The following is a 26,790-nucleotide window of genomic DNA, read 5'->3' on the forward strand; positions in this document are numbered from 1 at the left end:
TCCATGAGAGATAGACCCCAGCTTCTTAGAGGGGGGGAGGGGACAATGCAAATGAAAGGTCCTATTTTTAGATTAGCCGTGGGATTCTTCTGCATATGTGCGACAACGTCGCTTCCAGCTATATAAATATTCTATGGATTTCTTTCGTCTCAAGACGCTCAAATCGCACACAAACGCACACGCAGTTCGTGATAGACCTTCACTAAAAGATGGTGAGCGTCAGTTTCGGCCAAGGTCGTTTCACGAACTCCAATATAACTCAAATGAAACACAAACAAACTCAAATGAAGCTAAAAATGCCTCAGATAACGCTGAAATGATGGTTCATGTTGACGAAAGTCTCAACTTTCACACTAGCAGGAACTCTTACGTCAATCTCTCTCAAGATATCTGTGACAAGATCGAAAAGGCAAATTGGGCATGCATCAGCTCTGAGATGAGACTGTTCACAGCCTCTCCGAATTAGCCCACGCGAAAGAAAATACGAGCAAAGTGCACGCAAAAGAAAATCCAAGCGAAGCGCACGCGAAGCACGCGGGGGTACGTGGGAGTGGGGTTTGCCAGAAAGAATAATCTCGAACACCATTTTGCGCTCGCGTCCAATTCTCTTGCGATCCCATCCTTTATCCGTCTGTTCAACGATCGAATAAAAATCACGAAAAAATAGAGGGCTGTGAACAGTCTAACCCTACATCAGCCGGACTTCTTCGTCTGCACATCCTTACACATAACCAATTTGGACATGTACAGGGATTTTACTCGGACAAAACTGTTAAGAAGAGGAGATTGACCATCAGAATGTATTCCAAAAACGTTTCATTGTAGAATATGCGTCCAATTTAGAATATTGAAAAAATTGCGGCTTTCTAAAAAAACAAAAAACAAACAAACAAGCAAAAAGAAAAAAGAAAACCAGTTACTAAACAAGGACCAGGATTCCACCGACCCGACTTGTTGGACAAAGACAAAGCAGAATACAAGACTGTATTGTCTCCCTATGCCGATTCGCTGGAAAATCGGACTAAGAAGAGATATACAGAGAAGATATCTGTTATTGGCATCGATCCTTTGGTCATTCCGCCGCAGAAATACATTCCAGAATGTCTTCCTCCTGTTGAAGCTTGTGATCACCTATCGTACCTTGTGCTCGAGACCAGCTTCTACACGAAGGATCAGTTTAAAATTTTCTGGAGTCTTCCTGCGTATAGTCATGTAGTATCTGGGCTTATCAAAGATGTTTTTGGACAAATTGTTCGAGAGAAATACGTTGTTCTTGCCAAAGTGAGGCACTCTCATAGGATGAATGACCCTCGTGTGCAACTATGGATCATCACAACAAAACAAGGTAGTGTTGTTTTAGGTCATTGTGTGGGATGTATGGCTGGGCTAGGAAAATGCCGTTCTCATATTGCTAGTGTTCTTTTTGCATTTTGTTTCGTAACTGCTGAATATTGTCGAAACGAAGAGGGCTAATTGTTGCTTGAGGGATGCAGAAGCAGAATTTTGTTCCTTTCATTTTCATTTAATCATTTGTTATTTCTCAGCGAGTCAAGCATGAAAAGTCTAGGGGGCGGTTGGCGCTTGTCACCATGCTGGCCGACAAAGCGGCCTTTTATTTCACCAGAGACTGATTAGTGTATATGACTTTGGTTCGTCGTTTTTTGGCCGACGCTGCTATTTACTGTACATTGCATAATAAAGTACACGGTTAGTGTTCATAATGTGATGCATTCTGAGTTTAAAACGGTGGTGATTCTTTTTGTTCTTGTCAGGTTGAGCATCGTTTCTCGGCGTCATACTCCTCAGGACAGAGTTTGCTGACGAAGATAAACAAAAACCTGGTCGATATGGAAGAAGGATTTAAGTGCTTTGATACTGCGAAGACTTCGGTCGTCGGTCACAGAATGCGTCGCGCACAGCTGAACTGGTATTTGATATCTCTGAGCAAGCGAAAGAGGTACGGACGAGTTCTAAGTTTTTTTTAATACTAAATTGTCACCACCTTTGGTCTGTAAGCTGTTCCTTAAACATTTTCGTCACTGATCCACTGACTGGGGCGATTCGAATCCATTCGGTCCAAATTACTGGATACGTGAACAGAGCAGAAAGCTTACGTACTCTGGGCCAAATTTTTGTCAGTCGCTTGTTAGGAAATGTAAGGAAAGTGGCAAATTTGAATGTGAAGAGTAGCCCTTGAAATTGATGAATGCATGGATTGATTGATTTTAATAATGATTTTGAACTATTCTAAATGTTTTCGTGAAGAATGACACTAGATGGAAGGGCAAGTAAGAGAAAACGCGGCGTCCAAGGTATAAGACGCGCGTAGGTCATGGGGCCATTTGTTAATATGGTGGCATTGACCGTTTGCTATCGTAAATAGAAGAAAAGAAGAAGCTACATCTTGCGTAGCTGGCGGTTTAGCGTGCGCTTAAGCTACAAGGAACGAAACCGTGATAGGCTTATTATCGAAGATATGTTCCATTCGCGGCTTGACGCACATCACTTGGCGCGTATATCGCGCACAAAACCGTTAGCTGCGCAGGGTGTTAAGAAGCTTTTTCGATCAGTCGAGTGGGTCCAGACATGAGTTGAAGATGAGCGCGTCGCTTCAAATCACCGAGCGTAGCATACTCAAACTTGGTCTTAAGAAGTTCTCTCGCAGTTTTGTACTGGTACACACTTGGGATCGAAGAAGGTCGCGTAGGGCTCATGCTAGAGCTTGAGCTTGAAAAGATAAACTAGAACGGTTATCGGCTGTGTGTTAATCAGAATAGAAATTGAGATGCTACAAGCCCATGAAGACTTTTAATTCCCTCAAGAGGGAAAGAACGCGGGTAACCAGGGAAGCGATTCGTTTTCGTTTAGCATCTGGGTGGTTGAGAAATTGGCGCATGTTTCGTGAACCAGTCATCGAGCGTAGAAAAACATAACCAATTCAGTTTCAGATTACTTTTGGATTATTTGAGAATCGGAATTGAAAAGTGCCTGAAGCAGTTGCAGAGCAACCTCCGTCAAGCACAGCCTTACTAACGGACTACGCGGGGCTTTTTGACCCAGGTTCGGAGTGAGATGTCCAGTTGCAACGCGGGCTTTTCACACCACGCTCAGCAGTTATAGTTTATAGTTATAGTTTCCCTATAAGGTTTCTATGTAGTCGTTATCTGCACTGTTCATTATGATTTGAATTTATTTGTTCACTCTTTGGTAGACCTTCGACAACAGCACGGCATCTTTGCCACCAGTCGCGTCCATGGTGAACTCATCCTATGAAGCGGCAAGCGGAAACCTCTCAGAAGTACAACAAGCTCATCAGGATTCGGAACAACTACTTACGGACGTGACAGAGGCTGAAGGTATGTATATTAGAAGATACTCTCAGTTGTGTGGCGCATTTAATTGTTGCTACAACTTGGCTTTTCAGTGCGCTTTGAACCGATGATAAAAAGTGAAATGTGGGAGATAAATACCGTCTGAGTTCTCTATAACGATTCGTCGTTTTCCCCTCCAGTTCTTATGTCGCGGTTGAATCTTCACCACCTGAGTATCAAAGAACTCGTCAGTGATCTCTGCCGTGTATTTGGGTGATATATGACACGCATTTTACATACTATTGCCATCACGGACGCTTGAAGTGTTTAGTGGGTAGGTAGAGTTAGGGAGACTGTTCTTGTAGTTCGGTCGTCAAATAATTTTTTGGGTTGCGTGCTACTAGAACAGAACAATCGTTTTGATACTGGAGGGTTTTTCAATATCTCACACAATCCTTTAAGTTTTGGACACAGCCTTTTTTTGCGTCTGTAGCACAATACATATTTTAATCTTTCAGAATTGCTGACCCAGTACATCGCACAGAGAGACGAACTTGAAAGACTGGGTCGAGAACTCCTAGAACTTGATAGAGAAGCAGATGAATTACTAGGACAATTTAGTGTGGCTGCTGAGCACTATTCACAGTGTGCGGGCGCATAACGAACCCTGGTCTGGACAACAGACGTCAGTCTTAATTTTGGCATATATTTATATAACGATATTACTTTGTTTTACTTACAAAGACAGTCGACAGGTTTTTTTCAAGAGAGCAAGTATAGTATTCCTTTCTCTCTGTACGGTTAGGTCGTGCCATTTTTAGCGGTTTTACTGCATTGTAAATGATATTTAGTGTAAGTAAAATCCGGCGGCGAAATTGAGAGCCGCTTGAAAATCTGTTGTGGCTGGCAGATTCTGATATTTTGAAGGAGTTACGTCTCGAAATTTTAGACATTTTTATGGGAGGAGAGGGGTCGTCATAACTGATTGTTAAAGAAAAGAAACCAGTAGATTATAGTTCGAGGAAGCTTAACACCAACCAGATAAATTGAAACCAAAAATAGGAAAGAGGGGGATTATGGATGCAGACGATTTTATGTATACGGATGGATAGCAGCCCTGACAAAATTGGTTTGAATTTTATTACACGAGTCAACTGAAGGCATAACGATAATTGATGCAAGTATCCAGCGCAACAAATACTTGAAACATGGATATTTGGACGTAGACATTTAAACTTTTAATTTGCATGTTAACAAGTCTTCCAGGACCTCAGCAAATGTCCGCTTATGATTATTAATGATTTAAACTCTAAGTATTACTAAATTGATATTTTTAATGGTTAAAAGTGTACAGAAAAAGTTGGAAATACTTTGGGTTTTTAAATGATTAGCTACTTGTAAATTTGCTGATGGGTCTGAAGGAACCTTTTTTGAGAGCTGTTTTATGATAGTAACAATGACCCGCCTAGCCTTCTTGTTATTCTAGACCTTAAAAATCCATTGGAGCAAAAGTTACCTGTATGGAAATGCTTGAAGAATGCCTCTTTTAGGATGCCGAGGCAATGAAGAGTTTAATGTTGCAAGTCATTTCTCTATTTTTACTTGAGGCAAATTTGCGCGTTTTCAGCTTACGGGTGATCCTAAGAGGACAAGTGCACTATTCATTAGAATTCACTTGGCGGTGGGAATGGAGAGATTTTGTTGTTGCCATAAGCTAGCAATGTGTTGACGCCTTTTGTTTCCGCAAACTATGAGCAACAGTTTTACTCAAGAGTGCTATAGCTAAAAGTGCAAAGATGTTTCGACCGGAAAAAGTTAACAGAAATTCTGTGTTACCCACGCAAAGTCGTTCTTTATCGCTTTCCCAAACAGAGAGAGAAGTATCGAGCGTTACATTTTTGATTTCATAATTGATTAATTTTCTTTGGAATAAATCTGTACCATTAGTAAATGTCATTGAAATGTCTTCGCCCTGATCATTATAGCTAGTTAGGTAGTGAGTGTATATCGGATAAGAGTGTGTTGTACAGTATTTATTTATAAGATGAATGATAGTTGGCATTTTTACATTCAATTGAAATGAAAATAAAGCTTTTTTATTGATACCTATGAGAACCTATGAGCGTGAAATATTTTAAAGGGCTCAACCAGCGTCGTTCCCACTATACCTCTGGGTTAGATAGAAAAGAAAAATGGGACGCTACCAGAGACGGACGAAAGCTGGGTCTGAAAAGTGTGGGGAATATAAAAATTACCCGCTCTTCTCGCTGACCTCGGTCTCGCCTAACTCGCCTGCCAAACTCTGACAATTCCGCTTGTTTTGCAGGTTCTAGTTATCAAAAGGGCAAAGTGGTTTATAAAACTTTGTTTTTTGCGTAGGACTCGCTACTCATATGATAATTTGCAGTATTAGTTTGAATGGTAACAGGTCTTACCTCAGATCACTAATCGAGCAGAGTTCTTAGAAAGTTTACATTACCGAAGGCACGTTCACGAGTGAGACTGCGTAAGACCAGCAGTCGATTTGTTCACAAAAAATGTAAATTCATAGCCTTAAACCGACAATCTTTTCACGAACGATACATGAAAACTAAAAAATTTTGCCAAGTCCTCACACAATCGAAGCTCATTATCATATGTGGCTTACTTACGCATGACTGACATGAAGCGCAATAGTACTGTTATTAAAATTATCTGCGAACTTCACAAAACTAATTCTTGTCCAATTTATGTAAAAAATATTTGTTAGTTTATCATGTTGGATAGGCTGTTACTATTCTTCGATCATCCTTGTGGTAGATGACGGTCACCCAAAAGCACTCTGCTCCATTGCATCCAAGATTTCCAATCACTGACGAAAATCGTTTCTGTAGAACTACCTTGTCATAATCAGAGTTGTGTGGCTCTAAGACATCAGGGTGTACAAACGTATCTTTAACCAGATTCCAGACAACGCTTTCGTCGGTAGAATGAAAGAGGCTTTTCCCCTGTTTTCCTGGGTGCATGTGCGCGTCTCTGAGTTTTTCTTTTACGCTATCAGTGAGAGTGACACCATCCACCCAACTCCATGTAGAAAATGACATGTTGCTCTCACAGTCACTTCAAGTTTAAGCGTATTTCCTCTCAATTTTTGTACAACTTGTTCGTCTACCACTTCGAAATAACCGGACGTAATTTTTAACTCTCCGAAAAGCAACCTTGGAACTGTCCTTCGCGCGCAAGAAATTGTGTTTGGGTTTTAGAGGTCCACTAGGAAAATATTCGTTGACAACAGAAAAAAAGGTCAACAGGACAAAGCAGTAGCCAATCAGAAGGGAACGATGTGAGGCCTTGGAAAACTGTGAGTAATAGCGAGTTTTTTTTTTTTTGAAAACAAATGAAAAGGTCAACAGGACAAGGACATCTGTTTACAGTTATCTTTTGACATGGAATTGATTATCTGATGTTCTTCCTTTGATATTAGGTCTGTTGAGTCATGCAGGTTTGGTAAGCTTGTCTAGGTTCATTGGTACAGGACTTATAGTTGTGTTTGGAGCATTGTGCATAAGAGGTACAGTAGCTTGTAGCCTGGAGATGATGAAATTTAGTTGGGGAGTTGTACTTAGTCCATTAAGTGAACTTACAGTACAGCCCTTGTGCTGTGCTGTAATAAATTAACTCAGTGTTTCTAATCATCATATTGGTAAACAATATTTGTATGTTAATAATAACTTTATTGGTCTGATTTGATTCCCAAAAACTGGGATTGCCTATTATCACATAAAAATTATTAACAACTTAACACTGGGCATAATATTCTCACTGACAGGCTCCTCTCACACCCTAACAGACTGTGGCAAGCTGGTATTCATTAGTACCAGAAGCTTACTAATGGTTTAAATTATCAATCTTTTGTTCTCTCTACACAACTTGCCTCCACTAGCTTATGCCATATGCAACTTGTGTCTATACTTTATTTGTAACCATAAAATTACCAATAAAGTTTTTGAAAGTTCTGTGCAAATTTCATTGGAAAAGAATATGAGAAGTGATCATGTGAAATATTGTCATGTTCTTTAAGTGACTGATGTGTGATTTGATTAATAATTGTTTGCCATAAAATTGGCACAGCCAAGTTGGTTCCTATTACTGAATATTATGCGACGTCAAAGTTCCCTTTAGACTTAAGTCTTATTTCTTTAGAATCTGAAAGGTGTAAATTATCCATTTTCCATAGAGATCAAGAAACGTCTCTACATTAGTTTAATCTGACCTCATTTAGTCTTGTTCCCAGGAGAAAAAGAGGTCTTTGGAAATGTTTTGTTTTTCATCTCCACTGTTAATATCAGCCCCACTGGTTCTTTGTTGTTTGGCTTGTAAAAAGAGTCTTTTCAGACCATTGGATTTCCACATAACTCGTGATTTAATAGATTGGAAATAAGTGTTGCCAAGAGTGTATGTGATTTTGTTATGCAGTTGAAATGATAAGTGAATTTGATTTTTATCAGGAAATAATTTATTTAACTATTCATATCACAACTGGAAGTCCAAACTGGTCCTTTTTTTAATTCACAATTTCCCCACATCATTGGTCATATCTGGTGATATTTCTGAGTGAAAAGAGATTTCCTTACTTCGATAAAATCCACAATTATTCCTCCATTTATAACAAGCTCTCCTTCGATGTAACGACAATATCTCTAGTACTAACGTTGTCTTACTTTTCTTTACTCGACATTGTCCTTTTTTGTTTTGATAATCGGCCCTGCCGGTTGTGATTCGTGTCAAAAGAAAGTTTTGAAACAAAACAACTTCTGTAAACTTTAATTTGTCGCCAGAATTGCAGGTACATTGCACTAGCTGCACAGTTGAAGCTCTACAAAACGCTCACAGGAAAGTGACTATTTCAAATGATCAACGATAACTTGAGATAAAAGTATACTATTAAATACGTTTGGGCTCTTCGACTGTGCTCTTCGACAGGCCTCTTGCATCCTTCACAAATAACATCATCTACATCGATCGCCCCAAAAATCATAGCGCAAGACTCGAAGTCGATTGTATAATCTTTTGTTTTCAGAAAATCACTTCCTTCCACACGCCACACAACAATTTTAAGATTTTGATGCTTCCATCTAAGTTACAGAGGGAAAAATGTCAAGAAAGTTTCTCTCAAATACTCGATTCATAGTTGTTTTCCAACGTAATTTCGCATCAAACAAAAATTTATATAATATGTGCAGACAAAACATGCGTCAGCGGTTGTTCTCTCGAAGCCTTTAGAAAACAAAATGGCGGAGATCTATAGGTGTGCGGTGGGACCACAGTTATATCGCATTTTTACAAAAAATAGTCGACAAGTAAGTGTTGAGTGGACGCTTTTTCACCTTGAAAATAGTATTGAACCTTTTGGTTTTCGCGATTCGTTTGCTTATGTTTACTGAAACAAAGCTAGCCATCACCTGTCTTGTAGGTCGTGGGTTTTACTTAGTTTCGTTTTTTAGCTTCGGATATTCCTTCTTCTTTGTGGCGTTTTAATTTTATATGGCTTGAACTATTTCACAGAGTAGACCATACGAGGGGAATACCTTGGAGCAATGTGGCTCAGGAGTTTTACGAGCGGTAAGGGAATAAGAAGCCTACTTCAAGATTTGATCCTAGCTTAGCTTGAGCTCTAAAGAATACTTTGCCAAGTAGTTATTTTCGCGCAAAACTGAGCGTTGTGGGATTTTTCACGACGATAATTGTTTTGACTTTTACAGCAGATCAGCCTAAGGTTGGGAAGGAGATGAATATTTTGCATGAAAGCTTGAAAATCTTAAATCTCCGAGGGGTAGAGTAGTATTTCTTTCTTTTTCTCGGAAATTGGTTCCGACTGATATTTTTTTGTATCCCCTCCATCACATTAAAGAGGTTATGTAACATTTTTTGAACTTCTTTTGTAGTTGTCATTAGCATGGTCAGTTTGTTACTCTACTTCCTTGTTAACTGCACCTGCCATAGGATTTTATCTCGTTAGGAAAGGTCTGTATCACTTCTTGACGTTTTTATTACTAGTCAACAAACACAGTTATTGATAAGGTATGAATATTTTATACTGGGATGGCTTCATGTAGCTCTGCAAACAGCAGGGTGAAATAAATCATGTTTTCTTATTGGCTACGCAACCAACATACCAAGGAGGTGAAAATTAGTTAACCCTTGAACCTCCAGAGAGCTAAAACATGTAACTTCATGTATTTATTTAAAGAAATATAAGGTTTACAAAACTTCATGTCCTGCAAATAGCTACAATGCTAATCTAGGCAGGACAAGACTTTAACTAAAGGCGTTATTAAATTACATAAGAAAAAAGAAAAGAAGAAATACAAAAACATACAGAAAGAAACACCTTACATATAAATTCAAGTACAAGGGATTTTGTTATTTGAAAAAGACTAAAATTACAACTAGAGGTATATACAATATATCAGGTTAACTTCACAAAATATTCTATTAAAAACTTAACATTCAAATAATTATCTTCATTACCTAGAACATTAAGGAGTAGTAATTTAATTTTTTTACGAAAATTAGAAACATTGAGAGTCTTAACAGAAAGTGGAATAGAATTCCAAATAGACACACCGATTCTAGTAAAAGATTTTTTCATTTTTTCAGTTCTAGAGAATTTGACAGAGAAGCATTCTTTTGCAGATAATCGCGTATTATAATGTGTTCTGTATTGATTTTTGCAAACTTATCGAGAAGACTTTTAGGAGCTGTCTTAGCATGAACGTCATACATTAAATAGCTTAACTGTTGAAAGAACAAAGACTGCAAAGGAAGGCAGTTTGATTCAATAAAAAAAGGGATTGCATGGTCTCTGGGTTTAGAAAAATAAATCAAACGCAGAGCACGTTTTTGCAGAACAAGTATCTTATTGAGGTAGGTCTGTGGACAGTTGCCCCATGCACAGATACCATAATTTAAATAAGGAGAAATAAGTGCATGATATAAATTCAAAAGAAGACGCCGTGGAATGTAATGCCTCATTTTAGCAATTAGAATGTAATGCCTCATTTTAGCATCTTCCAATAATATCCACATATTATCCAGCAATCAGGTAATAAGAATCAAGGGTGTAAGTTTCTGAAGAAACTGCGGTGCTGTGTCGGTGGAAGAGTATATCAAGGCAAACACTCTGACAAAGGGCTTATGTTTGAAATGTCAGCTTTGTAACTCTTTATGGTGGCCAATTTATGTTATCACCTCAGTTTATAATACCAACTTATCAGAATACTGAAGCTTATCAGTTAGAAGTTGTTATCTACATCTTACACCTATTTCTTTTAACTAACTTAATTTGCAAGGAAGTGTGTAGCAGCTAGAGGGGAGAATTAACAATCAGATCTTAGGAATTTAAGGGTTAAGAATGATAAAGAACATTCATTAGAAAGTTTGGGCTAAATTCTTGCAATTTCATAAATCATGGTGTACTTACAGAAGTTAAATATTGGCTGCCAATGGCTCTCTGGTACTGAACATGAGACCTTCAACCACTTTCAACTGAGATTTTGTTTATAAGATTTGTATTGCTGCACTTGTGATCACATAAGTTTATCCCATTTTAAGTATAACTGAAACCCCCATAAGGTAGTTCCTTTATGGCAGTGGAATTTTATTATAAAGCTTGGAAAGCAGTCCAAAATAACATTACACTTGTAAACTTATCATATCATTATTAATGATGATACAGAGATTTTAAGTTTGCACATCTGTTTACAGTTATCTTTTGACATGGAATTGATTATCTGATGTTCTTCCTTTGATATTAGGTCTGTTGAGTCATGCAGGTTTGGTAAGCTTGTCTAGGTTCATTGGTACAGGACTTATAGTTGTGTTTGGAGCATTGTGCATAAGAGGTACAGTAGCTTGTAGCCTGGAGATGATGAAATTTAGTTGGGGAGTTGTACTTAGTCCATTAAGTGAACTTACAGTACAGCCCTTGTGCTGTGCTGTAATAAATTAACTCAGTGTTTCTAATCATCATATTGGTAAACAATATTTGTATGTTAATAATAACTTTATTGGTCTGATTTGATTCCCAAAAACTGGGATTGCCTATTATCACATAAAAATTATTAACAACTTAACACTGGGCATAATATTCTCACTGACAGGCTCCTCTCACACCCTAACAGACTCCACTTTTGCGAAAAACCTTTGTACTGCCAGCATTTATGTTTCTAGTATATTAATAGTAATTCTTATTTGGAAATTTAAGGATCAAATGTTGATTTTTAAAGAAAGAACAGTTAGTGTCCTAATTTTATGCGCAAAAATTTATTGAGGGCTGATTTTTTTATGTTAATCTTCCTCAAACACTTCTCTTAATTCAGTGCATTAAAAAAATTCCGTAATTTATGTTTTGTTATTTTATCTGCAGGATATGGACGATTTAAAAATCAGGACTACAGAGTATTCTTAGCTCTTTTAGAAGAAACAAGAATGAATAACAATGAAGAAAACAAGGTGTGTAACCTTGATAACAGTTTCTTGAATGCTACAAAAATAGGCTTTATTCTAACTCTAGATAGGTCCAAATATTTGGACTATTATGTGTCTGTCCAGCCTTCCATTGAATTACTGTCAGTAAAGGTGAAGGAAAGTGGGGGGGGGGTGGGTGGGAAGGGGTAATTTAGTCAGCTTATCCTGATTTCAATGGCATTAAGTGAGGGGATACATACAGTTTCTTTCCAGTGTTTTGTCACTGTTAGCCTTATGCTTCTCTGGTACACATTTACACTCCTTGGGGAGGAGTGGAATTATAAAAGAATTTAGTGTCTTGCCCAAGAACACAACACAATGACCCAACCTGTGCTTGAACCTGGAACTTTTGATCCAGAGTCCAGCAACCCAACCTGAGGCTTACTATGTCTCTTCATTTATGACTGACATTCATGTTAATTTGCAATTGAATGTTTCAGGAAAGACTTGGGTTGTATGACTTCAGTTTTGAAGCTTGGCCTGTTGATTACAAATGGAATGAATCCAAAGCTGAGTAAGTCATTCAAGCTGAATTTTTCTCTCTCTTGAAGAGAATGACATCCATGTTAATATTTACTGTATTTACACATTTGAACAAACATTTATTTGCACATATGTCATTAATTAAGGAAGTAATAAATAATAGCAGAGCTCGCAGAGCGTAGCCCCATAATGATACAAAATAGTAGTAACCCATCAAGCCGAAAAAATTTGGATGTACGACCATAGGACCGTATGACCATACAACCATACGACTGTACAACCATATGACCATACAACCATACGACCATACAAGGTGCTATTTTTAACATGCGTGGTTAACTGTACTGTGGGCATGCTAACACCACGGCTCTGTCTAGTGGTCAGTGCACTGAGCTCCGAGTCGGATGACCTGGGTTCTAGTCCTGGCCGGGGCAAGGCATTGTGCCCTTGAGACATGCAGGAAAAAAGAAATGTGAGCTTTGCTTTTAGGCTTGGCTCAATCTATATATTATCGAAGACATTTCATCATGAAATCACATCATGCAGCATATTAGAAGTGAATCATTGCAGCACATGTTTGGTTTTAAACTTTTTCTCATAACTAAATTAATGTTTTACAGAAAGACATCTATTTTTATGTGAACAACAATTCTCCAAAGGTTGTATCTGTTTAATCATGTATTTATTGCCATCCTTGGAACGTTATTTTTGATTATTAGTCAAGATGTGCACAGGGTAGCCAAGAATGCCACTTCTCAAAGCAGGTCTTCAGGATTTTTATCCTTTCTTGGATCATGGCCTTGTGACTTTCTCAGGTAATATTAATTTACACTTTCTTAATCTAATTTCTAAATGTTTAGCAGCATCCAGTTGAATGATAAGTTAACTTTTGAAATTTGAGCTTAAGATCCAACTCAAATCAATTTATCTTATATTTGGGAAAAATCTTGTGGTGACACCTGACCCAGTTTTTACAGAGCATTTAGTATTTGCGGTACTATCTTCAGTCACTAATTCCTTAGAAACCAATTAAAAGCAGGAAGGAATTCTAGTGAAGGTCTAGGTTCTTATTCTTACACTATGCAAAATTTGGTGATTTTGTGTAATTACTTAGCAAAGGATAATTGAGAAATTTAATTGTAATAAGGTTTAGGATTGCTTTGAAGACTAAGCTATTGTCTAGCCAACTCATCATATTTCTTGCAATCTGTTCTTTTATTGCCACTACCATCATGGTTTGCAAAGTCCCACTGTGTTCCTTTAGCTGGTAATGCTTTGTACTTATTGATTAACATTTTTCAGATATTTTGTGGCACACTCTATTGGTCGCCCCTTGATCTACCCTGGATCCACTGGTCTTCTTCAAAGCGGATATGGTACAGTTTTAAATGCTTTTGACTGGCTCTTTAAAATTTTCTAGACTGAAGAACAATAAATAACAACACTTTGATTACTGATTACTTGCCAACTTATGGGGATGAAGTGAAATTCTTGTGACTTTAAATTGATAGATGTTTGTCGTGTGCATGAGAAATAAATCATGTAAAAGGTTTTATTTACAGAAAGTTCTGAAATGAAAGTAGATTAAAACTACACTTTGGAAGTTGCCCTGAAGACAAAATTGTGCCTGTAGGATGCTGATATTTACACAAGCAGTAAATGAGTTTTAAAATTACTTAATTCCTTTTTGCTTTTCAGCTGAACCTTTGATGACAGGGAGGCAGTTCTTAATTGAACGTGTAAGTAAGAATATGAGTCTTAGATTTCCTTGAATAATTTTTTGGATAGTCATTGAAATATTTATTTATAATCATTTGCTTCCATCTAATGCCATGTGCAATCATGTTATTCTGTCAACACTTATAAAATAAAACTGGTAAATTTGAACTGGTTGTTAATTGAGAGTGGGGCAATAGTCCTTTAAATAGTAGAACTTGGAAACCATGACACCAGTCAGATGCTCTGCCACAGAACTAATGGAAACTCTTAGGAGTAGTGGGAGAAGAAGAAACAGACCTTCAGATCAGTAACCAGAGAAGGAAAAATGTGGTACAGAGAGGTACAAGGGAGGACCATTCTTTCACAAAGATTTGGAATGGGTTAAATCCATTTTCTTGTAATATTTACACAGTCTGACAAATTCACTTACAGAGTGGCAAGAGAGCAAAACTGAAAGCAGCAGATGGAAATGAGATTGATACCATGTTCATGGACAAGAGGTCAAGTGGGGAACATGGAGTTCATGGAGATACTTTGGTATGAGAATGATTCTTGTTTTAAGCTTGGTCTGTTCTAATATGTACTGATAATGGGAGAGGGAGTGTGCAAAAAATGATGCCAGTGTGTTGTCAATGTCAAGTTGTTCCAATTTTCACTTGTAAACATGGCTATGTAATTAGTCACTTAAAACATTTTGAGTATGAGGCTGTTACATCCAATGAAGCTTTTAAAGTACATGGAGATGCCTGGTCTGCTCTCTACTCTTTAAGTTATTGTTCAAAAGTACTCAGGACTTGTGGTGGTTTTCCTTTGCTACTCTTTGATTGGTTTAATAAATTTTGTTCTACCTTTCAATCCAATTGTTGGAAAACCTAACCCAATCATGACTTGGTCACTGCATTTCCATGAACTGTAATTTCTCAGAACAAAAGGTCATCATGAAGGGTTTGTTTCAATCACCTTGGTTGGAATGGATGATGAATGTCAGGCACAATCTATATTTGCTATGTGCCCTTTGACTAAACAATAATTTGCGAAGAGTAGCACTGTATGCAAAGCAAGTGATCTTACTAAGAACACTTGTAATCAGTGTAATAATTAGTAAGATTAGGCTTCACTTTGGTGTTATTTTGTCCCAACAGGTTATAACATGCGAAGGGAATGCAGGCTTTTATGAAGTTGGTCTGATGATGACTCCTTATAAAGGTTGATAATTGATATGAAACTAATTTGGAGATACGTTTCTTAGTAAGGGTGATTAAAGAATTACACCAAAGCTATAACACATAGTAGGTTAACAATGCTGCAAGTATGGTTGATAATTACATAATGGCCTTTTAGTTTATGTTAAGAATTATTCCATTCAGCTAAGCAGTTACTACCTGTTGTATTTGTAGCTGGATATTCAGTTTTAGGATGGAATCATCCTGGTTTTTCTGGGAGCAGTGTAAGTAAAATAGTTGGATTGTCTTCAGGTTATTGTTAAACTGTGACTGATTAGTTTACATACCATTTACTACAAGAAGGAAGGTGTAGCTTGTTCACCTAGCTAGTCACGTTCCTCATTTTTGATGATTCAATGTTGGGATCATTGGATTTAATTATTTCTACCATAATCACTATATTTTGTTTTTCAACTTTCCCTTATGTATCCAGTGACTTTTAAATAAATATAGGCCATTTAGCCAGGAGACACCTGTTTGAACTCAAACTGTCATCTCTTTTACCTTCATGTGAGATTCCTCGCCTAATAGCATTATCCAAAGAATATCTATTACCTACAGTACAATGAATGGCAAAAGTAGCTGTGATAGTTGGTTTAAACAAGAATTTTTTTCCATTTTTCCAAGTGCTGTGAAGTGAAAATTGTGAAAAAAGTGAAAATTGAAAAAAGTGAAAATGCACATTTCTCTTTCCTCTGTTTGTAAACATACAAATAAGATTCAGAGATATAAAGCTCAACATTTTCAGTTGGTTGTTAAGGGGGGGGGGGGGGTTGTGGGTGAGATACTAGGGTGGATGAAGGGGAACTTTGGTTACAATGAAATATCAGAGTCTCCTATTTTTTGTCCCTCATTGTTAATCAACCTCTTAACAACAAATTGTATGATTGGTATAACTACAAATTGTGGCATAGGAAAGTAAAGTAAATCGCTGATATCTTGTCATTATTGCTACAGGGTGTGCCAGGACCAGAATCTGAGAGAAATGCTATAGATGTTGTGATACAATATGCTGTTGAAGTGCTAGGCTTCTCAGTTTCTAACATTGTTATTTATGCATGGTCAATAGGTGAGTGTTCACATCACTTTTTTGTGCTTGTTGTATTCAGATCAACTGAGTTAAGTTCTCACAAATACATAGTTATCACCTCGAGACTGATAATATCATGTTCAAATGCCACTCAAGACAAAACAAAACACTACTTTTGATGATATGGCTAACTATTTAATTATTTAGTAACAACTGTTGTTGTCTCTTTTTCTGGGAATCAGCCTACTTTGCATGTGTTTTGTGAAGGAGTTCAAATTAGTGTTAAAAACTTGCAATATTTTGTCAAGCAGCAATAATTATTTTGCATAATTGGGATGGAAGGGTATGGATCCTCTCCCCTTTTGACCACACCCTTTGGTACAAATTTATTTATTTCTTTAACCCTCCCCTGCTTTGAGAAGCAGATATGGTAGCCAGACATTATACCTTAAAGTACTGAGTGTTCAGGTACTGATATACACTTGTAATGCAAGCTACTGAGAAAATACAAAGGTTACATTATTCCTGGACTTTTTAGTTTGCAGGTTTATACATCATTTGACTTCAAATTGTATCTTTGTGAATTTTTAGGGGGTTATCCAGCAGTTTGGGCAGGAAGAACTCACCCTAAGATTGGTGCTTTGGTAGGTTGCAGAATAAACACAAACACAAGTAGCTCTTTGACAATGGTTGCCAAATTGATGGAGATTTATAATGCTTATAATTGGTCATATTAATCGCAGATTCTCAAAAGCAGTGGTGTTGCCAATCTTTTCTGTATCCCTCAGGTTTTAGATGCAACATTTGATGACATTGTTCCACTTGCTCAGTGCAAGATGCCTGAAAGCATAAGTATGTCTTCTACATATTAAGTTGTATTACCCATGGTTTCCTAGTATTTGTTGTGCTCGACCTGAGATCAAAAGACCTGGGTCCAAGCCCTGACACTGAAATTTTTTTACATCCACTCTTGACTAAGGAGAATGGGTACTAGCAAATTTTCAAGGGGAAGTAAACAAGTTGCTGGGAGGTAATGCTGCAATGGAGTGACATCCTATTCAAGGGGAATAGCAATATTAAACAATTATTCACTGAAGTGGAGGTGAATAATTGTTTTAGTATATGCCACACAAATTAAAAAAAAATTAGTTATTTCTTTCTATATACCGTAAAAGGGTTGGAATTTAACACTTGACCAATGATTTTGTCTCGTCGGTGCTCGAAGATGAATAGTAGGTGCTATTCACTTCCCAACTGACAATCAGGGCGTGAGGGAAAGCACTGACTCTTTACTGTTCATCTGCCTGTTCGTTACCTCATAGAAACTGGGATAAGCTCCGGTAGAATGAGCTTCTTATCTTTTAAAGGCTGACCACGTATTTTGAACGTTGTAAGCAGCTAGAAATTGTACTTGTAGAGGATGTCGCACTGCACAAAAAATTCACCTAAGCATGTCAAACGTCATACTTTCTCAATTGCTATAGAATATTGCAAATAAATGCGAAGTGATTCTCGTTAGCTTTCATAAGACGCACAGTGAGTCTATGACCTTGTGCACTGGATGCAGACTCAAGGCTACTTATCAATCATGATATTTGGCCATCCAAGTCTCCGCACAAGTTCCCTACAGTAGTTGCAGGTTTTTCTTTCAGCGAATCTGTTTATTCGCATTAGTGACTGGTTGACAACCTTTTGCATGCATCTCTGAAACTTCGCTATCTGCATTAATCTGACAGGTGGTTTTACGACAAGGGTTGTAAAGGAATATTTTCATCTTGACATTGCTCGTATGTTATACAGGTATTTAGTCAATTAGAAATACTTAGTGGTAACTCACAAATTCCTTTAGAGTTGTCGTATTTGCTGTGACTTAGTTTCAATGAATTATTAGGAGTATTTTCGTTAACTAGACGTTTTTTCTAGCTGCAAAATGTAAATTTTACTTTTTCTATGGTGACGTGCTGCATGTTAAGTGTTGCGCAATAAGATTTCAAACTGGAAGGAAAAGCTATGTCATTAACAAGAGAAACAGCATGGACTTCTTCCCAACTGTTTGTGTTGTGAATCAGTAAACAGTTCATTGAGAAACACGTTTGGTGATGACCTGTCAATGCTCCTCGTATATCCAAACTTATTTTTACCCCTACCAGTCATATCGACTGATTGTGTGTTCTTTGAGTATTGCAAAATAAACTCAAGTATTCCAAAATATTTTCATAACAAAGATGCCATCTTGGGGGCATCTGCAAAATTTCCTCTCGAAAAAAATTGTAAATTGCATCGGGAAGTCCCCCCCCCAGCTTCTCCCTTCCAGAGTGTTGTTAGGCGCCGTGAGCTAATAGTAGAAATACTTCATTATTATCTCGCAAGGAGCCAATGAGAAATCAGGGTCAATACATGAAACCGGCCTGTAACGCGGCAAAACGCGAGTGACTAAGTCGCGATTGGGCTTAGTCCTATCATCTGATTGGCTCTGAGGAGGCTTAAGGTTACCTTCATGTTGACCAATCTCGTGGCGTTTTGAAGCAAAACCAATGCAGTCACGGTGTACTTCTAACACTAATTTGGAAATAATTTGTTACTTTACACGGCTTTCTTTAGCTATCCAGGCCCGGTGCTGTTCATTAGAAGAATGAGAGATGAGATCATTACAACTGAGTAAGGCATTTGATTTTCATGTTACTTCATGTATTGTTGTAGTTAATTTATCCCTATTTATGGCTTTCGCCAGTTGGCTGCCTGTCAGCCAGTACTCTTGTTTCGTCGCTGATGAACTAATTGCTGAGTTTGACAGCCACCATTGAGAACAAATGTTCGTCTTGTAGTTTGAATCTTATGTAATGTTAAATGTAAGATGCGCGTAGGAACTCGATTAAAGTTCAAATTCCGTTGCCATGAGGGAACAGCCAGAAGTTTTGACAGTATTTATTTAGATTTACTTAATGGTGATGCCAGTGATTGGTTGTAAACCTTATGGAGCTGAAAAGCACCCTGGGTACATTTATTCCCTTTAAGCACTTCATAGCACCTAATTATTTCCCGGAGTGGTAAATGAATTCAGTGGAACGAACAGCCTAGTACTGTTGTGATGAGTAGATTGACTTAAGTCCATAATTACCTCGACTGTGTTACCTCCTATACAGCTGTTTCCGGAAGAGGTGTTTTAAAATAGCTAAAAGCGCAAATTAATAAAGTTTTTACTATGCCAGGAAGCTTTGGTTACTTTAAAACGCGACTGAGGTCGACTGCATGAGTGCCTTTTCACAAAGATTCTCTGAAAAGATACAAATTCTGTGAACTTCGATCATACAACGGACAATGTAATTTAGTATTATCAACTGAGTTGATAACGTAAATTGGCCACCGTAAAGAGTTTCAAAGCCGACGTACCGAGCGTTAACCTTTCGTCAGAGCGAATCATTTGCTCTGACGAAGGGGTAAGGCACAAAACGTCAGCTTTGAGACTTTACGGTGGCCAATTTACGTTATCAACCCAATTGATTATACCAAATTACCCTGTTATAATCTCCCAGTGACGCAGCACCACAGTTCTTTAGACACCTTTACTCGGAACAACTGGAAAATGAATCAATATCTGTACCACTACCTTAACCGACTGAAGTTAGAAATCAATATCCATGCCTGACAACTGACTACTTTTATCTTTTTAAAATTAATTGGTATCCTTGCGTGTGAGGATCCAAAGAAATTCTGGTATGAATGTATTTCTTTTCTGATCAGGGAAGGAGATATCAGCTCAAACCGTGGAAATGATCTCCTGGTGAAGTTTCTCAAATTCAGGTAACATTCTTAAACGTCGAATCCGTGATTGAAGAATATGTCATTGCCATTACGTCACTCATTTTTGGATCAGGAAAAATAAGAGACGATTATGAGCAATTGTTGTTGTTATGTTGTACTCCTCCATTAGATATCCAAAGTTAGTTGATGACAGTGGTGAAGACGCACTATATGAATATCTCGCCGCCCCTGATCAAGCCACCAAGAGTAAGATTCATTTTTGCGTGTATGACAAATTAAAATTCGTTTTTAAAATTTTTATAAGCTGCAGACGTAGAAATCTCCTTGACTTTATTTTAAACTTGTTTCCTCATGTGATGCTAGCTCGTGTTTTGTTTAAGATGTCTTATTTCGATAGATGAAGGTAAATTCGCTTTACATTATGTTGTAGAAGCTATTTGGAATAGCCTGAGTGTAGACACCAATTTATGCGAGTCAATGTACAAGAATTATGTGAAAGAAAACGGAAAGGAATTTCCCATGATGATTGGTAAGCGATTGTTTCGGTTTTTTGTTCTGTTTTTTTTTTTTTAATGAATTTTTTGATCACATTTTGTTTTGTCAATCAACACTAGGTCAAGATCTGTCAGTGGAACAACGGATTCATCTACTGATGTTTCTAGTAAGTGGATTGAAATTTGACATCTTCTTAGTGATCAAAGGTTGGCTCCTCACACTTTTACTTTAATCCTTTAACTTCCAAGATCTGATTGTCAGTTCTCCCCTCTAGCTGCAACACATTTCCTTGTAAATTAGTTACAAGAATTTGATTCGCCGTGATAAGTTTGAGTATTCTCATTACCTGTTTGCTGGATATTGTAAGGATATTATAACACGACGAAAACTATGCGTGCCTCTGCCACAAAACGTAGCTTGTTATTAAGTTGGGTTGAATGGATTTATATCTTTATCTCCCAGGTTTTGCAGTATTTGATGGACTTTGATGCCACACACTGTATGAATTTGCCAGCTTCAGAGTTTCGCCAACCCTGGAATGAGTAGCGATATTCATTTACGTTGACAATCTTGACAACGCTGAAACGATCTTTTTCATTAGTGTAGACTGCTTGTGTAGGATTTATGAGGTATAGATATCTACGTGAGTCTGATTAATCCTCTAACCCGAGTAACGGTCTGTTCATAGGTAGCAGGGTCAAGAGGTTCTTATGAAAAGTAAAAGAAAAAGATTAGCTTACTTGATCTCAATCCATCTTTTTATCCACATGCTACGAAGGTGTAAGGGTGAATAATTTATAATATAATGAATTAACTAGATTGTTGTTTTGCTACAAGAAAGAAACTTTAAGTACTTGAGCCATCCACCCGAGCCTGTGACTAATAAATAACTTTTCCTTTCGATATTAACTCATTGTTAGACAGTTAAGTACAAAAAAAGGAAACAAAAGTGTTAACTATAAGAGACAAAAGTTTTATTTTACATCAAATTCCCATAAGTGAAATTTTAAGAAATACATGGCAAGTAGGGAGAGTCGTTTGGGATCTTTAGAGCCAATGAATCAAGCCATAATGCATGTTGTTGTTATTACCAGTTTTAATTTGCGTTGTCTTTTGCCATCTATATTGTGTTTCTTTGCTGCGTTTACTTGCGTATTTGTTTTTTTTTTCGACCTGGGCTGGGGATGAACATTACCTCCATTCTAAGGTTCTTTGAAATCAAGAGATTAAGAAAAGTTTATCATCTCTTGGTTCAATAAGTAAGCATTTTATAAATCTTGGTCCAAACCCAAATTTTCGTATTCATTTTTACAGCCGCGTTAAGTGGTTCATGTGGTACTGTATGCTGAGTATGATACCCACTGATTAGACTGTACAGGATATTAAGATCGAAAATAATCAGAACAAAGGTTTCATTTACACTATTGAAAGCCAAATCTTAAACCAGTAAATGAAAGAAATGGCTTGACGCTGTTGTTTTGGTGGTATCAACTACTTCTTTTAAGTTCATTTCAAACGTGGTGCAAAGTTAGGGCTTTTTTCGATGAATTCCGTGATAAAATTTGTGTTCCTTCGCGAGAAAAAAATTCCATATCGTTACTTCTATTAAATATGCTGTGTAATAGTTTAACTGACAGGATATCAGTTCAGAAAGACCCGGTTTTAGTTAGGTTTATCGTATCGTTATTGTAATTATACTCCCGTGATTTTATGAGAATATCATACTATCTTAGGGTGACGTGTTATTAATTGTTGCTTCATTGAGACGAAACTATTTAATGCAAGTTTTTAAATGTATTTAGTGTTATTTGACGTAAGGTGGTTTTGAATTAATTTGTGGCAGATATGCAAAGTGTGAAAGCTTTCCGCGGTAGTAATGGTTGTAAAAGGTGTGTTTATTCACCGTGGTTGTAATGATAAACGAATTCAAAGTATATTCGATTGTTTCATGATTTATAGCCACTAACATTTAGATTCCAGCTGTTGATTAAGGATCGCGACGTGTCGAATGCTCTCTTTTTAGTGTTCATCAGGCGATGAGGTTTGAATGGTCACGCGTATCTGGGGCGCTCTCATTGGTGCATTTCGATCCTCATTGCTATTCCTACTACTAAATATTGTTTTTTTTTTAGGTTCGCTTGCTTATGACTGGCTGTTGCGCATTTTTTTTTATTGTATTTATACCTCTTGGAAATAGAAAAATAGAGAGGTTAACTAATCGATCATGCCAGTCTGAGGTCAACTTCGCTTAGGGTCTCCCCCAGAGGAGTTTGAGGGAAAGACATATTTGCTACAATTTAATGGAGATCAATTGAAAAGAAAAACAAAAAATGTCTAAAGCCGTATGGATAATTTATAACAGAGAGATAGACCCCGTATGTGATAAAAAGATCGAGTTGCTGTTAAATTAAACAGGATGAAAATGAGCCTTAATAGCTGAAAATTTTATAAATACCGTTTAAAAACTATAGAGGAACAAGAAAATGTCCTTCTTAGCCATTATTGAATCCAACTTTTAGAACATATCTTATTAGTGCAAAACACCAAGGAGAGTGAAGGATCATAGAATTAAATGATGACTTAGCTTTTAAAGACACTCGCGAGATTCTGAATCAGAAACATAAATTCATAGGTTACTTTCCAACCCAATGCCCGCGGAACTAGCATTGCAAAGAAAATAGCAAATCAGGACACTTTCGCCTTTGGCACTAGCGGAACTAACATTGCATAGAAAATGACAAATCAGAACACTTTCGCCTTTGGTACTAGCGGAACTAGCATTGCATAGAAAATGGCAAATCAGACCACTTTCGCCTTTGGAATAAGTGACAGTTTACAAAATATCTGAATCTTTTGAAAGCAAATTACCATACCTTTTGAGTTCATTTTTAAAATCGTTTGACTACTTTACGTCGAATCGAACGCCTTCAAACTGCAATCAGACCAAGCGTCGGAACAAACTCTACCCCTAGTTTATTCATTACATTTTCTTACTTTCAAAGTAGAACGTGCAATATTCATTATGTCAATAACTTAGGTAGGAATCTTGATCAGAGCTTCATGTCTGTTCGCTTCACATCCAACCGAAAACGCTATCATCATATGACCTGTACGGCCCCCGCGCGAGCTTGGCCCTAGGTTCTCTCCTTCTATACTTGTGAACATGGAGTAGGCATGGAAACGAAGAAAGAAAAAGAAGGGTAAAATTATATCTCCTTTCAATAACTCAGAGACACCTGAAGATATTACATTTATATACGCATTTATGTTTACATCTTATATGTGCCTTTATCCAGTCGGAAAGTTGCCGAATAAAACAGCTCCTTCGTCTGTAACGTGTTTCGTCAATACTGATGGAGATTGAAAAACAGCTTCACTTTTTTAACTGGAAATGCCCATGGAAAAGAAAAACAGATAGATACACCGCGAGGTTCTGGTAAACCGATTGTTAATGACCAGAAGCATATCTGACCTGATTTGTATGCTTCTGTAATGACTTAAAAAATGCTGTTAAAGCAAAATGTTTTTAATTCAATTTCAGTTAGGTTCGGGTTGAGTATTTCTAAAATTACAACACTATTTGCAGATCTCTGCGGAACTTCTCAGTTGAAAATCTGTCTCAACCGAAGTATCCTACTTCGCTTCATAATTGTACGGATCCGACCGAAGAACTCGGTGTCGACTTCTTTGAACCCGCTTTTGAAGTCGGAACACTCATTTAAATTACAAATAATTTCTAAAGTTAATATTCATATTTGCGCTTAGCCTTGCACGTGGAAAGAGATTTGAGCGTCTTTCTTTGCTTCAATGGAGTCAAGAAACACGGCATTCGACCCTATTACCTTGGATACTGTCCTCTCTGTCCAGGTCGGGGAGCGTTTCTTATGCTAGAGCAAGTGTTTGAGATGCCATGTCGAGGATTCATGCTTTTCAATTTATCACGACATTTCTTCAGGTAAGTAACCTGTGAAAAGAAGCAGTTAGATAGAAATACAGAGTTAGTTTTAGTTTTCTATTTAGAATTCCCTTTATTTGGATCGTTACTTTATCAATCCGCCCATTTTTATAAATCCCTTTAATTCGATTGTTACGTTAGTAGCTGGTTCACTTTTAGAGTTTTCTTTCAATGGATTTTTTACGTTAGTTTCTCACGCACGTTTAGAATTATCTTTCACCGGACGTTTACGATAGTATCTCGTGCACTATCAAAACCTATTTCACTGGAATACGTTACGTTACGTTTTACGTTAGAACCTTGTGCTCTTTTAGAACTCTTTTTATTCGAATTGTTACTACAGTATCTCGCGCACGTTTAGAATTTTCTTTGATTGAAATGTTACGTAAGTATCTTACACACAGGATTCTCTTTCATCGGAATGTTATTTTATTATCTCGCGCACTTTAAGAATCCTCTTTCAATGGATTGTTACGTTGGTATTTCACGCACGTTTACAATCTCTTTCACTGAACTGTTACGTTAGTATCTCATGCACTTTTAGTGGCGCACTTTTTGAATTCTCTTTGAATGGATTGTTAGGTTGGTACTTAACGTACGTTCTTTTTGATTGGATTGTTACTTTAGGATCTGGCGCACTATTTGAATTCTCTTGATTGGATTGTTACTTTAGTGTTTTGCCCTTTTTTTGGTTCAATTCTAGTCGATTGTTACGTTAATATCTGGCGCACAATTAGAAGTCTCCTCGGTTGGATCGTTACTTTTAATTATCCGCCCACGTTTGGAATTCCCTTTCATTGGATTGTTACGTTAGTATCTGGCGCACTTTTTGAGTTCTCTTTCAGTAAAGGTTTTTTACGTTGGGATCTCACGCCCGTTTAGAATTCTTTTTCACTGGACTTTTACTTAGTATCTCGCACACCGTCAGAACCCTTTTTCATTGGACTTTTAAGGTAAGCATCTCGTGCACTATCGAACCCTGTTTTATTGGATCTTAACGTTAGTATCTTGTGCTCTTTTAGAGCTCTCTCTTATTTGGATTTACGTTTGTATCGCACATTTAAGAATTTGTTTTTGATTGGATTGTTACGTCAGTATTTCATACACTTTTAAGATTCTCCTTCATTGGAATGTTACGTAAGTATCTCGCGCACGTTTAGAATCGTCTTTCATTGGATACTTGCGTAATTATCTCGCGCACTTTTCCAAAACTCTCATTGATTGGCTTGTTGCGTTAGTTCCTGGCGCACTTTCCTAATTCTCCTTAAACGGATTGTTATGTTCGAATCTGGCGCACTTTTAAAATTCTCTTTCAAAGGATTGTTACGTTAGCATCTTACACACTTTTTTGAATTCTCTTTGATTGCATTTTTACGTTAGTATCTCATCCATCATTAGTTTTCTTTTTGTTCAATTTGTAACTTTAGTCTCTGACGCACTGTATTGTTTAATATGTTATCTACTGCGCTAGCTAATTAAGGCCACAATTTTCAATTAATTATTACTAATCGCATAACGTGATGACGTCATAAATGAAATTCACTGTATTACGACTTGCTTGTCAGAAGAACTGTGAGACACCACTGGATTTTGAACGCGACTACTCAAAGCGATGATTCAATAAAGGAGCTGTTTAAAACCGTGGACTGAATTAATCTTCGACTGGCAAAATACGCACTTTTTTATTTCTCTTTGATTGGATTGTTACGTTAGCATCTCGTGTAATGTTAGTTTTCTATTATATTGGATTGTAACGTCAATATCTGGCAAACTTTGAAAATTGTCTTTTTTTTTATCGTTCCTTTAGTCATTCGATCATTTTTATAATCCCCTTTAATTTGATTGTTACGTAAGTATCTGGCTCACTTTTAGAATTTTCTTTCACTGGACTTTTACGTTAGTATCTCGTGCACCATCAGAACCCTTTTTCATTGGATCTTTCCGTTAGAATCTTGTGTTCTTTTAGAGCTCTCTTCATTCGCATTGTTACGTTAGTATCTCGCGCACGTTTAGAATTTTCTTTGATTGGATTGTTACGTGAATACCTTACACACGTTTAAGGATTCGTTTTCATTGGACTGTTACGTTAGTACCTCACATTCGTTTAAGGATTCGTTTTCATTGGACTGTTACGTTACTACCTTACATTCGTTTAAGGATTCGTTTTCATTGGACTGTTACGTTATTATCTTGCGTACTTTTAGAATCCTCTTTCGATGATTTGTTATGTTAGTATCTTACGCACTTTTAGAATTCTCTTTAATTGGATTGTTACGTTAGTATCTCGAGCACTTTTAGAATTCT

General features: G+C 37.2%; 2 protein-coding genes and 1 long non-coding RNA gene across 3 annotated transcripts in view; 2 read left to right on the forward strand and 1 right to left on the reverse strand.

The window, feature by feature from the left end:
• LOC131795974 (uncharacterized) overlaps positions 1 to 6,020 on the reverse strand; it is a 123,564-nt gene extending 117,544 nt beyond the window's left edge. Inside the window, exon 1 of the mRNA XM_066165289.1 lies at positions 6,010 to 6,020. The gene's annotated coding sequence lies outside the window, so the exon portion shown is untranslated. The remainder of the gene's footprint in view (positions 1 to 6,009) is intronic.
• On the forward strand, positions 1,567 to 4,934 carry LOC131796031 (uncharacterized). Its single transcript, XR_010717189.1, has 3 exons — positions 1,567 to 1,957; positions 3,212 to 3,356; positions 3,830 to 4,934. It is a non-coding gene; the product is annotated as an uncharacterized lncRNA (long non-coding RNA).
• Positions 6,021 to 8,546: 2,526 nt separating the features above from the next.
• On the forward strand, positions 8,547 to 22,957 carry LOC131776820 (phosphatidylserine lipase ABHD16A). The gene is made up of 22 exons (XM_066165667.1): positions 8,547 to 8,650; positions 8,856 to 8,912; positions 9,236 to 9,314; positions 11,108 to 11,194; positions 11,719 to 11,804; positions 12,260 to 12,333; positions 13,022 to 13,117; positions 13,605 to 13,678; positions 14,001 to 14,041; positions 14,454 to 14,558; positions 15,164 to 15,227; positions 15,419 to 15,468; positions 16,202 to 16,313; positions 16,866 to 16,918; positions 17,063 to 17,126; positions 18,011 to 18,074; positions 18,876 to 18,932; positions 20,016 to 20,075; positions 20,206 to 20,282; positions 20,467 to 20,565; positions 20,651 to 20,697; positions 20,994 to 22,957. Exons 1-22 carry the CDS (start codon positions 8,582 to 8,584, stop codon positions 21,075 to 21,077), a joined length of 1,599 nt encoding a protein of 532 aa, XP_066021764.1. The 5' UTR covers positions 8,547 to 8,581; the 3' UTR covers positions 21,078 to 22,957.
• Positions 22,958 to 26,790: the final 3,833 nt, after the last annotated feature.

This window comes from Pocillopora verrucosa, chromosome 4 (assembly GCF_036669915.1).
Source record: "Pocillopora verrucosa isolate sample1 chromosome 4, ASM3666991v2, whole genome shotgun sequence".
NCBI lineage: Eukaryota > Metazoa > Cnidaria > Anthozoa > Scleractinia > Pocilloporidae > Pocillopora > Pocillopora verrucosa.

Coding starts and splice junctions, on each gene's coding strand:
- LOC131776820 (XM_066165667.1), top strand. CDS start 8,582: ATGGCGGAGATCTATAGGTGTGCGGTGGGACCACAGTTATATCGCATT. Junction 8,913..9,235: donor GCTCAGGAGTTTTACGAGCG/GTAAGGGAATAA, acceptor CTTCTTTTGTAG/TTGTCATTAGCATGGTCAGT. Junction 16,314..16,865: donor TATTTATGCATGGTCAATAG/GTGAGTGTTCAC, acceptor GTGAATTTTTAG/GGGGTTATCCAGCAGTTTGG.